Source organism: Cnephaeus nilssonii (assembly GCF_951640355.1).
Source record: "Cnephaeus nilssonii genome assembly, chromosome: 11".
NCBI lineage: Eukaryota > Metazoa > Chordata > Mammalia > Chiroptera > Vespertilionidae > Cnephaeus > Cnephaeus nilssonii.
The window spans coordinates 19671353-19688961 of NC_137082.1; the positions used below are offsets into that span (position 1 = coordinate 19671353).

The 17609-nt window shown below is 37.2% G+C and overlaps 1 protein-coding gene across 5 annotated transcripts in view; it reads right to left on the reverse strand.

Moving 5' to 3' along the window:
- Positions 1-328: 328 nt before the first annotated feature.
- The window catches only part of MACROD2 (mono-ADP ribosylhydrolase 2), a gene marked incomplete at its 3' end in the record, with an annotated part of 1993251 nt that continues 1975970 nt past the window's right edge, over positions 329-17609 (reverse strand). For 3 of the 5 annotated variants that reach the window (XM_079784768.1, XM_079784767.1, XM_079784765.1), the window contains one exon: positions 6755-6816. In XM_079784768.1, coding sequence (XP_079640894.1) covers positions 6755-6816 — 62 coding nt within the window. Of the gene's footprint in view, positions 374-6747; positions 6817-9954; positions 10027-17609 lie in introns of those variants that run through there. The other 2 variants (XM_079784766.1, XM_079784764.1) reach the window with 1 other exon arrangement.

Sequence of the window (17609 nt, forward strand, 5' to 3'; positions counted from 1 at the left end):
AGCTTTGTGAAATAACCGAGGAAGCAGACAGGGCCCAGGATACACATGTGAGTGCTAAACCATGACCCTGGGGCGAAATTGTGAGAGAAAAGACAGAAATTACAGGAACAGAGCCGGAAAGATGCGTTAATGTGGGTCACCCCACCAAGTTAAAGAAAAGTTTTTTTGTTTTCTTTCTGCAAGTAAAAAGAACAAGATGCAGCTGAGAAATTAGAGCAAAGGATTCCCCATCCTGCGTGGGACTTGCCTCCCCCCCCACCCTCCTCCACAGCACCCCTGCTGGTCCCCCTCTTCCCCAGGGCCAGCAGAGGCTGCAAGGCTGAGGACTGGCATCTACGTCCATTTCTTTGTTCCTTTGCTTCATCTTGTGCCCCTGCCAAAGACAAGGAGAAACCATTTCTTAGATTAAAGATAAACCATCTTTATAAGCTTAGCAAGGAATATCTTTTTTAAAAAATCCTCACCTGAGGATATGTGTTTTTATTGATTTGAGAGAAAGAGAGAGAGAGAGAGAGAGAGAGAGAGAGAGAGAGAGAGAGAGAGATTGTGTGAGAGAGAAACATTGACCAGTTGCTTCCCATACTCACCCCAAATGGGGATGGAACTGCAACCCAGGTATGTGCCCTGACCAGGAATTGAACCTGCAGCCTTTTGATGCATGGGAGGACGTGTTAACCAACTGAGCCACCCAGCAAGGGCAGGAATATCATTTTAATGCAATTGTTGTCCCTTATCTAAGTAGAGGGACATGTTCAAAGATGTCCAGCGGATGCCTGAAACCCCAGATAATTCCCAACCCCATATATACTATGTTTTTTTTCTATACATGCATACCTATGATAACATTTGATTTAAAACTAGGCATAGTAAGAGAGTAACCAGAATTACTAATATTAAAATAGAATAATTGTAACAATATACTTTAATAAAATTACAGGGATGTGGTGTCTCTTCCTCAAAATATCTGGAATTTACATTTAATATTTCCAGACTGCAATCGACAGCAAATAACTAAAACCATGAAAAGCAAAACTATAGATAAATGGAACCACTATACAGCCATTTAAATGTTTCTCACCCCTCACGCAGGCCTAGGAATATTTTATTTGACTATCAGAGAACTTTTGATATCTAAGCTGTAATTGTTGGCACATGGTATTTTTAAAAAGCATCTTAATCACTTTTTAATAAATGTATGCCACATTGACAACTTGCTTTGGCTGATGGGGATGATTAACCCAACTCTTCAAAGTATTCTTTTAAAAACCTCACCTTAACTGGATGTGCCCTCCCTTTTTGGGACCATTCATACATTCTAGTTTCCAGAGCTCAACAAAGAAATCATAATAATTACAAATTATATACAATTTATATAATGTTGATTTGCAAAAGTTGTTGATGGTTATCCACATTTTGAGATCTTAACTAATTAAGTCTCTGCTGTGTTCTCCACCTGAGAGGACTCTAAGAAGATACCATGCCTTACAAGAGCCTATAGACTTTACATTTTAAAAAATAAGGTATAAATCCACATAGAGGGAAAGACACAGGTCTAAAACATACATCAGTCTATTTTGAAAAAATGCATAAATTTAATTCAGACCACTATCAAGATGTAAAGCATAGCCATCATCCCAGAAAGTTCCCTTTCCAATCATTAACCCCACTCCTGCTGAAATCAATGATTGATCTGATTTCTATCACCATAAATTTCTACATTTCTCTAAGGAAGAATTGGAGCAGATGTCCTCAAGGCTAGCTTTCTACTCTGGTATCCTATGAATCCTTTTGGGGAAAAAAAATTACCTTTGAGGTTTGTAGGTGTATGTAAAAGCAATATTGTAGACAATCCTATATAATAAAAGGCTAATATGCAAATTGACTGAACAGCTGAATGACCAGTCGCTGTGACATGCACTGACCACCAGGGGGAAGATGCTCAACACAGGACCTGCCCCCTGGTGGTCAGTGTGCTCCCACAGGGGGGGTGCCGCTCAGCCAGAAGCTAGGCTCATGGCTGGCGAGAGCAGCGGCAGTGGCAGGAGCCTCCCCTGCCTCTTTGGCAGCGCTAAGGATGACCTACTGTTGGCTTAGGCTCGCTTCCCGGGGAGTGAGCCTAAGCCAGCAGTCAGACATCCCTCGAGAGCTCCCAGACTGTGAGAGTGTGCAGGCCAGGCTGAGGGACCACCCCTCCCCCCCCCAGTGCACGAATTTCATGCACCAGGTCTCTAGTATTTAAAATATCCATAAGTAGATAAGGAAAGAAAGAATCCTCCTATTAGCAATAACTTCTGTAGTTAATATTATGGTATTTTTAAAAAGCATATTATGAAGTATTTCCTTATACGGTTTTTCTATATCTTTTCTACATAATATTTAATTTTAACAATGAAAATTATAAACAAGAAAATTACAGACAATAGAATAACATATTTAGAATAGATCTACTATCTGGATTTAATGTGTTAGTATTTTTCAAATAACCTTGTAATGTTTTATTTTTAATTTTCATTTTACTTAAAAAAATAAAACATTGCACAGAAATTAATTTAATTTAAAGATAAAGTAAAACTATTTCTCTTCCTTCACAGAGATGACCAATTTCTAATATTTGGTGTGAATCAATAATTTGCATGGTTTTATACCTTTAAATACATATATTTATAACATGAACACATATAATAAAAAGTATATAGCACTACTTTGTATATTATAAAATGTACATAAATAGTAGGTTTGTTTTGCCCTGTTTTTAACCACACACCAATTAGTATTATAAATCTATAATCAATATTTATTTTGATTTGCCTTTGTGCTTACAATTTTTCTTGGCTCACAATTGTTTCCTGCACCCTACTATTTCATCTGGGCTCAATTTTCTTCTTGTTGTTGTATATTTAGGAGCTTTTAAAGAATCTGTTTTCACCTGAAAAATGGCAAATACCATTTTCTTAAGTGATACGACAACTAGTCTAGAACTTTATATTGGCAATTACTTGTATCCAAGTTTTGAAAACTCACAACTAGTCCACTGTCTTCTGACCTAAATGTTTGTTGGGAAGCCTGCTATTCACACAATCCTGACTTCTTTCTAGGTTAGCTCCTTTTCTCTCAAATTGCTTTAATTTCTTCTCTTTGGTGTTCAGCAGTGCCTGCATGTGGATTTATTTTAAATATACATCTTTCTTGCAACTTATTGTTCTTCCTTTAATTTAAAATTCATGACTATTACCAACTCTAATAAATTCTGTCATGATCTTTCAAATATTGATAATATATCTCCTTTTAAAATGTCTATTAAACACAAAACATCTTGGTTATGTCTTATCCTTCACGTCTCTTCATGTGTCTTTTATATTACTACACTTTTATTTGCTTTTTCCAAATTATTGTTAATTTTTCATAGTGTTGCTCTTTTCTTATTTTATATCTGCTTTTCATCTTTTTGTCATTTTTATGTATATTTACTTTATAAAGTCTTCAAAATTTTCTACTCTCTTGAGTTCTTATGGTACTAATTATCTTGTAATTTTACCCACTGACTCTCATTTTTGATGGATCACTTCCTTGTGTGTTTTATGTCTGAAAATTGTGAACTCACCCTGGCTGATGTGCTCAGTGGTTAGAGTATTGGCCCATGGATCGAAGGGTCACAGGTTCGAATTCCCAGTGAAGGGCACATACCTGGGTTGCATGTTCCATCCCCGGCCCTGCTATGATGTGAGTAGGAGGCAACCAATGTATATGTCTCTCTCACATCGATGTTTCTCTCTCTCTTCCTATTCCCCTCCCTCTTCTCTTCTTCCCTCCCTCCACTTCTTCTAAAAATCAATGGAATAAATATCCGTTGGTGAGGATTAACAAAAACAAACAAACAAACAAACAAAAATATTGTGAACTAATTTTCAGATATTGTTTCTTCTGTGACATTTCCAAGTGATATTTCCATTTGCTACCTATAATCAACTATATAAATTAATTTCTGCTTGTATATTATTATATGAGTTTGGATGGCATAAATTTGTTGCAATCTTATGGTGCATTTATGTTTTCTACTTATGATGGGAGTCTTTTTCTTCGTCCATGCTGCACCCTGGGCAGACCCACGCCTCCTTGTTAATTTCTTGAGCTGAGAGTCCCAGATTGATATATGTAGAGGTATCAGTTCTGGCTTCTTACCCTAAGTGACTCAAGGTCCCAGGTGGGCATTAGAACCCAAACCCCAACCCTAGGGCCTATTTCTGCATCAACAATGATCTGTAGCCCTTAGGGTTGCTGCATCTCCAGCTCACCAGATTATTTGTTTCGGCTTTCATTTTCCTCATTACTCCTGGTGCCTTTGCTTTTATGTCCGTTGAGCTTTGTACTTGAAAATATTTTTGTTATAGTTTATCTCTCATTTATAAGTATTTGTGTTGAGAGGAGATCTGTATTATTCCCATTGCTTCAGTTACCTATTGCTACATTACAAACAATTCCAAAATTTAGTGGCTATAAAAATCAACTATTATTTCTCATGATTCTATAATTTGGTCTGGCATCAGCTGGGCAGTTTATCTGCTCCAGGTGGTATCTACTAGCGCCAGAACATCACAGAAGATCTCTGAGTTTCTCTCCATGTGGCCTTTGTCATTCTATAGATGTGCCTGAGCTTCACACAAATGAAGCTGGATTCCAGGTGGCTGGATTCCAGGAGCGGGCATTTTGAGTGAGCAAAATGGAAGCTACAAAGCCTCTTAATACCCAAACTGGAAGCCACAACACCCTCTGCCTGCCATATTTCTCCATATTTCTGTAGTTCCATAACCATCTTTACATGCCCTCAAATACTTATTAAAATTATTTTTACATTTGCAGAATGTTCTATTTCTCCTTTAATCTGTTCCCTTATTGTTATTTTTGATATCCCTGCTTTTTCACAATTATAAATTATACAACACAAAACATTTTTGCATTATGTCTTTGATCTTTCTAATTCTAATTCAGTTTCACTGTAAGTTCTTTAATTTCCTTACAGGTATGATACACAAGAACTGAAGGTTAGGTTCTTTCTTCCTGTTGAACTACCAGATAATGCTTACAAACCTAACTGCCTAAATATTTCTGTAGGAATCAATGAAGTTCCTCAGGTCATACTGTTCTCTGTGACAACTGTGTTAAAAAAACAACACCTCACTATTGTTTGAGGAACAATATGGTGACATCAAAGAATTGGTACTTAGAGTATCTAAACTTCCATTGACCGGCCAAGTGACCCTGTGTGAGCTCCTTCTCTTCCTGGAATTGAGTTTCCTTAAACTAATATTGAACTTTAAGTTTTGACAACTTACTCATTTGGGTAAAGGTATAAATTGGTGTTTATGGTCAAGGAAAATATTTTAACAGTTATTACAGAAAACAGATTTGCCCTGGTACAATATCTGGAAATTGAGCACACTGGAAAATAATAGTGTCTATAAGAAAAAAAAAAAATCCAGACAAGAAGTCTACAGTTTGGTGCCAACTAAAGGGCAAAAGGTAAAGCAACACTGAAGAACTTGTATTTAAAATTTTCAGGTTTAGTCTCACTTCATTACTTTTCAATGGCACTTCTCTACCATATCATTTTTGCAGCTTAGCAGGATATTTAAAATATATGAATGAGGTTATCAGTAAAAAAAGAAGACATGTTTCAAGACCATGTTTGCATGTGTTTATAATTTTTTAGCAGTCCTATGCTATACATGCATTATGCAAATACTGTTGTATCTAGTTTTAAATGATATTCAAGATCATGATGGGAAGGACAGATGCGTGTGTATTTTCACACGTTCTCAAACGTTGTTCTGCTGTGATGCTGGAACTCAAGAGTCTGGTGCTGCGGGGCCTCCTGGGGATACAGAGACCTACTGAGAAGATACAGAGAGTGCAGGGTGGTGCTGGAGGCAACAGTGTCAACACAATTGTTACTTACACTAGACAACCCACAATTCATTTATTCCATGGGTTGTTGTTTTTTAATAGGTAACTATTTTAAGTTAGGAATTGGAATAGCAAGCCTGACTTATTTCCTCTAATTTTTTCTCAGCAGCTTTTAAGATATGGAAAAGACTATAGACCACTCATCATTCTAGATATACTTCATTCTCTGCTGAGAGATTTAGTGTGTTGGTCTGGAAAAACTCCTAAGTGTGGCCTGGCCCAGACTTTTATTTTCTTTGGGAGTTCCCTGAGGCTCATTCAACTCAACAAACCTTTGTGCAGACACAGGTCCACAGGTAGTGGTGGGAGAAGTTAGGATATGAGACAGGTTTCTTTCTGCCCAAACACACTCAAGGGCCTTTACACATTCCCCAGGGCAAAGCTTTAGTTGTTATGCTTAAAAAAAGATCTACTAAAACAACTCAGCAGGTAAATTCTGGAAAAGCAATACTTCAGAATCAGCTAGGGGCTGCTGAAATAATTTAATCACTCCAGGAGGCCAGGAGGTGAGATGAATGGAAAACCATTTTTTCTTGTCACAGCTCAGAAAACCAGAGTACTGCATGATTTGAATATGCTGTGGCTTTTCTTTCTCTCTGAAAGATGGCAGGCTTCTATGGCAATCTTTGCTCCTTATACTGTGTTATTTGGTATAAAGATTTTTAAAGTTTAGCCTGATCTATGCTGTGGGACTTGGTAGAGTAGAGGGAAATCCAATATGCCATTTACAAATAGTTCCTCTGACCAGTTTAACCAATTAAAAATCTCACCACAAGGACAACTTACCTATTAGTTAATCTTCTTGCTGACTCTCTGTTGGGTCATTTACACTGTCAACCTGACTATTCATTTCAACTATAACCAGAAAGGAAAACAAAAAGGTTAAATACTTATTAAAACCAAATCTCTTAAACACATTAAAATGGTCTATGACTTGATAGTACTTTTCTGATTTCCTATTTTATACCTGTTTTCAGTTCATTTTCATTCATTTATGATTTTAGGGTCATTCTTGTGGATTTTTACTGAAGAGAAATGGGGAGGGAAGAATTGCCTTTTTACTGAATTGTAGAAGCTAAGTTGTCACTTCATACCAGATTTTGGGGTTGATATTTTGGGTATATGTATTACCATCCTTAGATAAATTCAAAGGCATTAATAAATATATAAGAAAACAAAGATAAAACAAAGCAAAAGAGATCATTGATCTGCAGAGAGGTAAGGAGCTCCCTTGGAAGGGGCTATGTCAATAGGCCTCTTTGTTTTGCCATGTTCTCAATTTTGAAATTCAAAACAGACCTTATAAACCTGCGATTGGGTGCAGAGGCAATAGGCTCCATGAAATAGAAAAGCAAAACATCTAACCAGATCACACAGAAATAATAAAACAAAACCTGTGCTTTTACTTCACTGTGTATTGTTCTAGGTGAGCATTTGCATACAAATAGAATTCATAATTGCTGGCATTGTCCAGAAGTAGCCAAGAGCAGGCATAGCAATCACTCTGGAAATTTTCAAGGGTCATTGGTTTAAGTAGGTTGATATTTTTAAAGCATCAAAACCCATATTATAAACTGATACACAATACACAAATGGACAATGGCTAGGCCATATATAACAACAGAATTCCGACTTAAAAACTATGCAGCAACCAGCCCAGGCAACCAAACCACAATCTTTGCAACAATTAGCTCAGAATGGTCAGTGACTGCTAGGTTCCATATGCTTGTCCCAACCAGGAAAAGCAAAGTATGTCCCCAAGCCTAAGACGTCCCACTTCTACTAAGCCCAGGTCTCCTTTCCTCATGCCAAGAACTTTAATCAGAGGATGCTTTGAGCCTCCCCCCGCCCTTTTTTAAACACTTATTTTTATTGTTGAAAGTATTACAGATGCCCCCTTTTCCCCCCCATTGACCCCCTTCTAGCCCACCTCTCGGCCCTCACCTCCCCCCTCAGGCTTTCACCACACTATTGTCTGTGTCCATGGGTTATGCATATATGCATATAAGTTCTTTGCTTGATCTCTTTCCACCCACCCACCCATGCCTTCCCCCTGAGATTTCATAATGAAGAACCTGGAGAGTATTATGCTAAGCAAAACAGAGAAAGACAAGTATCACACGATCTCACTCATGTGGAATCTAAAGAACAAAATAAACTGATGAACAAAATAAATCCAGAGACATAGAAACATGGAGCCTTCCTTTTTGTAAGCTATAAAAATTTCTCACTTCCCTGCCTGCCTTTGAGTTGGCCAAACACAAGTGCTAATGGCTGACACTTTGGTAGGCTCTGAGTAAGTAACCTTTGAGTTTTCTCATTTGGGTAGCCTGTATTTATTTGCACAAAATCAACAATTGAAATCAGTTTTTCTTGAACTTCAAAGCTTGACTAAAGTAAAATAGCGGCAGATGCTAGTTTTCACTCTCCAAAGAGGTATGTATGAAAGAGGGAATGACATCATGTGGCATCCCACCCAACTCTCTCTTAAGGAGGAAGGTTTGAAAAGCAGGTCTCTTTGGTCTCATCTCACACAAGCCTGGGTTTCTAATGACATGTGAGCTCATTCTAAACCCAGGTGCAAACTGGCCAGAGCCAGACATTTTACCTATATAAAGGGAATAATACAGGGACTTTCAATCCTGGCCTACAAAAATTTTTAAGTGTGCCCATCTCAGTGTGGGAGCATAATAAAATATAGTAGTATTCCTTTTCCATTTCTTCCTCTAACCCAATAGTTATTAGTTCCAAAACATATTAACAAATGTTACTATACAAAGCATTCCATGATCAAATACATTTGGGAAAAGCAACTTTAAACCATGTTAATAAATTAATTTACATCTGAGACTTATGAGAGCCTGCATGGTGAATCTCCAAGTAAGGACTAAAACTTAGTACTTCTCACATTTATTTCTCTTTTATTCAGCGAGCATTGTATGGGCTTGGTCTTGGTGTTCTTCAGAACATGCTTTGTAAAAATTAGTTATGAACTATGTCTACAGAGGCAAAACCAGGCTGGGCAAGTTTTGTTCAACGGGGCATGACTAACACGTGGTAGCTTTTAATGGATAGAGCTAGTATTTAAAAACATTATTTTTCCAGATGATGTTTGCCCGTGAGTGAAAAATCAGTTTGTGAAAAAGGGCCTATAGCAGGGGGGAATACCCAGTACTATGGGAAACTCTATGTAAAACCACCAAGTAACTTCTACCCAGTGGCTGAATTTTTTCCAAGGTCATTTATTGACTCAAAGTAATTTGCAAGTAACTCAAACAGCAAGATACATATAAACAGTTGAACACTGATCAATTCTGTTTCTCCTAAGCTCTGTGGGGCAGTGGAATGAAATATTTATTAAACCTCGTGTGCTCAAACAGTAGTTTTTTCTAATGCAAGTAATGACCTTACAAAGGGTCCCCCGCAGGAGTTGAGGGTATGCGCACATTTCAGAGACTCCAATCTTCAGATGCTTTCAAAATGAGATGTGAATGTAAAAAAGGTTTTTGTAAATTTATTTCTAGGGTGCTTTTCAAGACTCAGTACATATTTGGCCAAGACATTGGATGTGATGCAGTGAGATAAAGTGATGAAAGTCCAAGAATGACCTTGGCCCAAGCTCAAGCCAAAGCTCCGGAGTGGTAACAAGGGTAACAGGGGTAACAAGCATTTTTACAGAAGTAAGTGATGCTTTTGTAAAGTTCACCAGCTCAACTTCCTGCAGTCCAGGCTAGCCTTGGAATTACCCAGCGTGGCCTCATTTTTGCAAGTTACGATTCAACTGAGGCACATGCTGTTTTTTAAACTTAGAGTCAGTGTTTAAAAAAGGCTGCCAATTTTATTAGTTCCTAGTAGAAAGTGGTTTTTGAACTTGACTTTGTTCTAACGGAATATGTTAATTCATAGAATAGCGAGCTCCCTTAATCCTAGCGTACACACAGAAAATATGCCACATTTGTAGACTGCCTAAGCTTGGAGTGCTTAGGACCTTACCATCAGGACTTGCGGAGTTTTCTGTGTCACAGGAGCCTTCGCTTTTTACAGGAACTCTTAGCGTGTCCTCACCTTGAGGGAAAGAGTGAAAGAAGACAGTCCCTTGATTAACAGGGAATTAGAGGTGTCTGACTGCCAATTGTTCTGTCACCCTCCACTGCCCTCTCAAATTCAAAAATGTTCCTGGGACTCACCTTCTTTTGTAGAAAAAGTTAAATAAGAAAATAGTAGTTTGAGCTGTTGGAATACTGTAGAGCTGCCATCCTGTAAATCCTCCAATTTGTGAGATAATTACATCTATACATACATACACAACTTTTAAAATTAGAAATCTGGTGGCATGAAAGCAGGGGACTTGGTTTAATCAGAACAACCTGCAATTTAAATTTAGGAAAATTTGTATATTGGTGTGTTTATATAGCTTAACCTTTGAAGAGAGAAAAGAAAACCTACTTTGCCTTAGGCTTGCCTCAACAAAGAAAGATTCATTCCCCTGGCAATGAGTTTCTTGTTTAAACACAAATGAATGGCTTAGTTGCTGCCCTAGGAGTCTGCTCGGAGGCTGCCACTTTGGATCGCCAAGAGTCCAGTCTTTAATTTCCATTGTGATTGTTCTCTATTTGGACATCTTCTAAGGCTTGTCATCTACTCACTGTGACTGAGCTATATCATGTGCTTAAATGTAGCAATAAGGGATTTTTTTTTAATTGTGAGAAATTTCCCAGATAGTCAATATCCTCTTATTTCTTTAGTTAAGTATCTATTATGTTTTCACAGCTTGAAGAGCCAGAGTATTTGAAAAATACAAATACACGTGCAGTGTGCTTGAAAATCCATACTTTCAGAGTTTTAATTATTTCTGTAATTTTTTAAACAGAAGATTAAATTCATGTTTATTACATGAGTGCTTGTTGAGCCTGCAGTACATTAAACTTGGTGTGCCTGTGGGTGAGAATGAAGCAAGGTTGGAAAAGATACAGTTTATAATTTCTTCAGAGGAAAATACCTTCAAAGATGGAACTTGCACTTTTGTAATGATTTACTAAATAGAGAAGTATGACTCAAAGGTGACCAATCTCTGAGTCTGGGTGGATGGATGTAGTATTGGAAGACATATAAAAGAAGCAAATTTGAGGAAGGTAAAGAAAGCCATTTTAGATTTGAAGTCTGAAGTGCTGGGTCGTTTACGTGGAGATGCCAAACAAGCTTTTGCATCCAGTGATGAGGAAGAGAATGATGAATTAGACATGCATGTATTTTGGAGACATCAATATAGAAGTAACCCTGATGATCTTAGAGAAGTCAGAAGGAGGATAACACAGGAAGAAATGAAAAGACTCATAGGCTCCCAAGCCCTTCAAGGACAACATGAAAGTAACTGTGTCCATGAGTTCTTTTCATTAGTTCCTGGGGCTGAGGAAGAGAAAACAAAACTTACGACTTCCAACTGGACTTAACACTATATCATATCCTTTCTCACTCTGCCAATTCTAGAAAGTGGACCATTTTTCAATTTTTTATCAACACATTCTTTACAGACATAATCACAGAAAAAAAAATATTGGTGGATTTCCCCAAGCCTGGGAAGAGAAAATCTTTGCTAATTATGTTTGAAAGCACAGAAGTAATAATCAAAAAATGGAACTATTTTACTTTATATAAATATAATAAATTGTGGGTGGAAAAAATACCATAAGCAATGTTTAAAAAAGAAAAGTTATAAATTGAATATATTTATACCCTTTATCATAGACATCTTTAATACATAAAGGACTCTAAAATAGACATGAAAAAGATAAAGAATACGATAGAAAAAAATTTACAACAGTTCATTTTTTTTAAATGGCATGTAGTCATGTGAAAAGATGATTCACTTTGATAATAAGGAAGGAAATGCAAATTAAAATCACATTAAGGAAGGAATTTCTGCCTAAGGTAGAATACTATGATGTAGCCTAACCCTTGTACCAAGAACAGCTAGAAACAAGGGAAATATTATATAAGACCTTATTTTAAGGCACCCAAGAGCCATCAATGCATCACAAAGTTCAGGAGGTGCAACATAGTGAGTCTGACATTCTACATGTGCCAAGTTGAATAGAGCCTCTAGAAATCTTAAGAGGTTTGGAGGGGTAAAAATAGGAGGGAGAGACAGAACTTGGAGGTCAGAGCCCACCAAGGAAAAGGTGCTCTGATAAGTACCTCCAGTTTTCTGTGGGGTCTCCTGATGGGTGAGCTCTGGGGACATGGATGAACTTGAAATAGACCAGCTCTTTAAAAAAAGTGAAGTCCATCAGGTTGCTGTGCTGGACAGTTTTGTGTCCATTAGCTAGCTCCTCTCTTGCTGGCCTCAGCTTAGAAGAACAGAGTCTTTGAAATATTATACTTAGGCACTTTCCCTATTCTACCTTCACCTAACCAGGATAAGCACAGATCTCACTTGTTAGCTTTTCTCTACAAGGCCTTCCACTATTTGTACCTTTCATTTCAGGCCTGGATGCAGCTGCTGCTGCTTGGGGCAGAGATAAAGAAAATGTCTTCTGTAGGTTGCTTAGTGAATAATGAGGATCAGAATGAAGGTCTCTGAACAACTTCAAAACAAAAACAAAAAACCCCAACCTCCACCCCGCAAAAAAAACCCAAACCCCAAAACTGAAGTCCAATTTTTAATCAATTCAATTCCTAAGTTTATGATATTCTCTGCTGTCTCACCTGCTTTTCAGAAGAAAAATAAACCCTATTTAGGAAAAGATTAAACCACTCAGGGTCTCAAGTTATCACTACAATGTTTTACACAGTGTCCAGCATTTAAAAAATTACATGGCATTCTAAAAGAATAAGAATGAATCACTGAAAACCAAGAGAATAAGACAGCAGATAGACATAGTAGAGATCCAGCTATAGACACAACTTTAAAATAATGATTAATTTACTTAAGAATTAAATGCCAAATGGGAACAGTTTCATGGCAAAGAAGTTGGTCAGATTACTGGAGACTATTAAAAAAATCGGCTGTAAATTCTAAAACTAAAAAATATACAATAATTGAAGTTAAAAATTTAATAGGTAGATTTGGCAGCAATTAAACATAGGTTAAAGAAAGCATTAGTAAACTGAAAGCTAGTTTAAAAGAAAAATAAAGAGCAAAGTGTAGTTGAAAAATTAAGGCTGATAATTCCCCCTGAATTACTGGAAGATGTCAAATCACTGTTTCAAAAGTGTTATGATCCATAAGCAGAATTAATACAAAGCAAACCTCACTTAGGCCAATTTATGTAAAATTGCTGAAAGTCAAAATTTAAAAAAATATAAAATTATTTTGTAAATAAAAATCCATCCTATATAATAAAGAGGTAATATGCAAATTGACCATCACTCCAACACACAAGATGGCTGCCCCCATGTGGTCAAAGATGGCCGCCCCCATGTGGACACAACATGGCCACCACAAGATGGCCAGCAGGGGAGGGCAGTTAGGGGTGACCAGGCTGGCAAGGGAGGGCAGTTAGGGGCAATCAGGCCAGCAGGGGAGCAGTTAAGCGTCAATCAGGTTAGCAGGGGAGTGGTTAGGGGGTGATTAGGCTGGCAGGCAGAAGCGGTTAGGGGCAATCAGGCAGGCAGGCGAGCGGTTGCGAGCCAGCAGTCATGGATTGTGAGAGGTTGTGAGAAGGATCCTAGATTGGGGAGGGTTCAGGCTGGGCTGACAGACACACATACCCCTCCCCACCCCACCCTCCGGGCACAAATTTCGTGCACCAGGCCTCTAGTTAATTTATAAATAGTAACAATAGGACATAGATGACTTCTCAACAGAAATAATGGAAACCAGAGACAATGCAATGACATCTTGACAATGCTAAAAGAAAAAAAATCTCCAATATAAAATTTTGTACCTAATAAAAACTTTCAAATTGTAATTTAAAGTAAAAACACTTTCAGGGGAAAAACGTGAAATTGGTTCTCAGCAGACCTACCCTGAAGAAATAGTTTTCACCATACTAAAAAATAAATTCTGGATAGATTATAAAACTAACTATGAAAGGTAACATAGAAAAAAGTCTTCACATCATTAGGCAAACATTTCTGACACAGGAAAAACAAAGCACTAACCATTAGGGAAAGACTGGCAATCTGGAAAATGTTAATCAGCATCATTAGTTTATCAAAACACACCATTAAGAGAATGCAAAATAAGCCAGTGGAAGAATATATATACAATATAGGTCATTTACAAAGGACTCTGAACTAATCATTAAAAAATCAATAAATGAAATAACATAGAAAACACAGGAAACAACAGAAAAAAAATAAGACACAAAAACAGATATGTCACAAAAGAGGATACCCTGGTTGGCCACTTAAATTTTTGAATGACTTTTACCAAATCTCATAGTATTTAAAAGCGTTGGCTTTTTCATTATTAAAATGACTATAAAATGGTCTAACTCCTTGTCTAACTCTCTGGGAAAGAAAAAGAGGAATGACAGACATTTGTTACTCTGGCATGTGTGGAACTGGTATTACCCTAACAGTTTCTCTCCTGCTGAGCAATGCAACTGAGTGTCTCAGAGAAATGATTCTATTTCCCATAGACAACAGAATCTGATCAAAACAAAAATTGCCTCTACAGCCTATTTATTCCAGTTTGCCTGTCCCTTCCCCCATTTTGATTACTGCTGCTTGAAATAAACAAGAGGTGTATTATAGGGCTCCTAGCAGGAGATAAAAGATACTGAAATAGAAGGAGTCTGGGACATTCAGTACCATTTTAATTTTAATTCACCAACTGCACTGTCTTCCTCAAAGCCTTGATTATGTTAATCCTTTGTAGGTCAGTTGCATTACATAAAAGGAATAAATGAAGCAGGTCTCAGCACAAAGAAAAGATACTGAGATGCATATAGAATGCAATTAACCAGATTTGTAAATATATAAACACAGAGAGATGTTAGAGGGACCTTCAAGTTTTTCGTTTGAGATTTGTGTTGGCAATACATTCCATACAACAAATGGAATTACAATTATTTCTCAGAATGTGAGTTTTGTAGGTGTCATGACAGCTATAGACAGTAGGGCCTATCTGGATCTGGATTCAACATTAATAAATTAAAGTGGTGTTGACTTAAAGCAAGCACTCTTGAACCATTTTCAAAAGTTTTGTCATATCTGTGTTACAACTTTACTATTAATGTTAAATTAGGTTATTTTTCAGAAATGTTCTCTTCCTATCTTCTATCCCTATGGGAGTCACTGTCCCTTGGCATTGGGTTGGCCATGGAATTTGCTTTGGCCAATGGGATATTAGCAGAAGTGAGCCAAGCAGAACCTTAAAATGAATTTGTAGAGTTGAGGCCTTTTACCCCAAGAAGAATGAGCTTGCAGGAGCAGCAGATCTAAGGACTATAATACATGAACTCAGCTCACAGCCTGAACTCCTTTCTGGCTCAGATGATGTGGTTGATCCTCACATGCATGAACAAAAGTATAGATGATTGTTCTAAGTCCCAGAGATTGAAGATGGTTTGTTATACAGCATTCTTGGGCAATAGCTAAAGCATTTAATACATTTTTAATGGATTCAATCTTAATATTGCTTCTTAATTTTGACCCATAGCAATTATAGTTATAAATCATGAACTTGATTTGTGCCTAATTTATAACACATTATAATAAATGTTAATTTCTACATAATCAAAAATTGTCTTTAGAATTATAGATGGTGCATGTATGAAACTTTGAGAAATACCAAATTAATGTATACAGGTGAGAAGTTTCTTAACAAGCTAAACTCTGCTGACTTCATAATGGTACTGAAATGGAAGATAACTGGAGTTAAGAGTTTATGGCATTTGCAACAATCATTTAAATTATAAGCTCAATTGGAAGGAGGCTATTATTTCACATGCATAAACATTGATTAATGTTATTTTGAAGCTACTGATAGTTAGAGGAGATGAGCTCAATTAGACCTCTTAGACTAAGTTCACTTTCTAGGTGTAGAATCTAAGGAAGAACAGACTGTTAATGGAAATACAGGACTTGAAAAGAAGTTGGGTTGTAGTAGTACACTGTGTTGTAATGGTATTTCCCCACAATCTGCTCTTTAGAGTCAAGTCACCAACACCACTTCAAATTATCTTAAAAGTCACTCTTCTCATTGATGTGGTTACAGTAGCCAGGAACTAAATATATTTAATCTCACAAAGAAAATTCCAATCCTTGGTAGTGGCATGGGCTTACTTATTTATATAGCTGCTTCAGTGGCATACAGGTTTCATAGCCAGGGGTTTTATGATAATACTAGTGGCCTGGTGCACAAATTCATGCACATTTAAAGGAAATTAATTAGAAGAAATATTTCAATATCGCTATTCACCCTTTCTCTATAATAGAAGTGTCAACCAAATTCACGATCGACAATGACAGATCAAAACACATGTGTGCAATTATGTATCGTGTATGCACGAGTCAACTTAGCCTTTTATAGATATAGAATAAACTTGCTTAATTAGACCTGCTTTCTGATTTAGCTAAACTTTTTTCCAGCCCAGTGAAGCACCCCAACTTCTCTTTCAGGTAATTGTCAGCAACACAGCAGTAAATATCAACACGAAGCAGATTATTATTGTAGATCACACAGGGAGAACAAAGGGTGAAATATTTAACTGCAGCAGTGTTTGACTATATTCTGCGCAGTGAAAAAACCTGAAGTCATTTTCAATGTCCACCATTTCTTACTTCTTTTTAGTCAGGTCAAGATTCTAAGCTTTCTAAATCTCCATTTTCTGGATAATGAAAAGAAAATAGGATTCCACCAAGTCTCCTATCTACCTACTCTGTGACTTCTGTGAGGATCAAATGAGATGAAGCACATGAAAACGCTTCACAGACATTTGGTTATAGTGTGAAATGTTTCCACCTGGTTATAAAGCAAGTTGTGTTCCTGGGCTGAAGAAACTGCAAGGAGGTTAGTCGTTAGGGAGCGGAAGCCTGGCGTTGCTATGTGACATTATTACCCAGACGGTCAGACACTTAGCATATTAGCCTTATGTATAAATAGATGTAAGTGTGCAGAGGGTGGATACCTACTCATGGGAAAATTCATCTAACATGAATGGAGGCAAAATAAATCAGGCAGCCTTTAACAAACTTTACCACCCACGCTCCTTACAACAAATGCCACAAGTCTAGCCACTATCCATTTCTTTTCTCCATTGAATATGCCTGTGTTTTGGTTTTGTAATCTTGTTTCCTATTGAGCAGGCTAGAGTCTAACCCTCAGGACTGCCCATTTCTGGCCACCTTCCTCAGAAGTGTCACTACTGGTGTCAAAGGATGGATTGTAACTCTCTAGAGCTGGTTCCAAATCCAAGCTCTGGATTTCTGTTTGTGTGATTGTGGGTAAGTCCTGCTCCCATCCAGAGTCTCAGTTTTTTCACTTATGGATGGAGGTAATGATATATCTCTCATAACATTTGAGGATAAAAAGTGATAATAACTGACTATAATGACTCTTGATTAATATTTATTGGCTGAGAGAAACAAGTTTAATAACTACTTCTGATATTTTTTCATCACTGACCCTTACACACACAAACTTAGCTGAATCACCTTGTTATATCATTCAATAATTTATTACATTTCTTTCCTCTCTG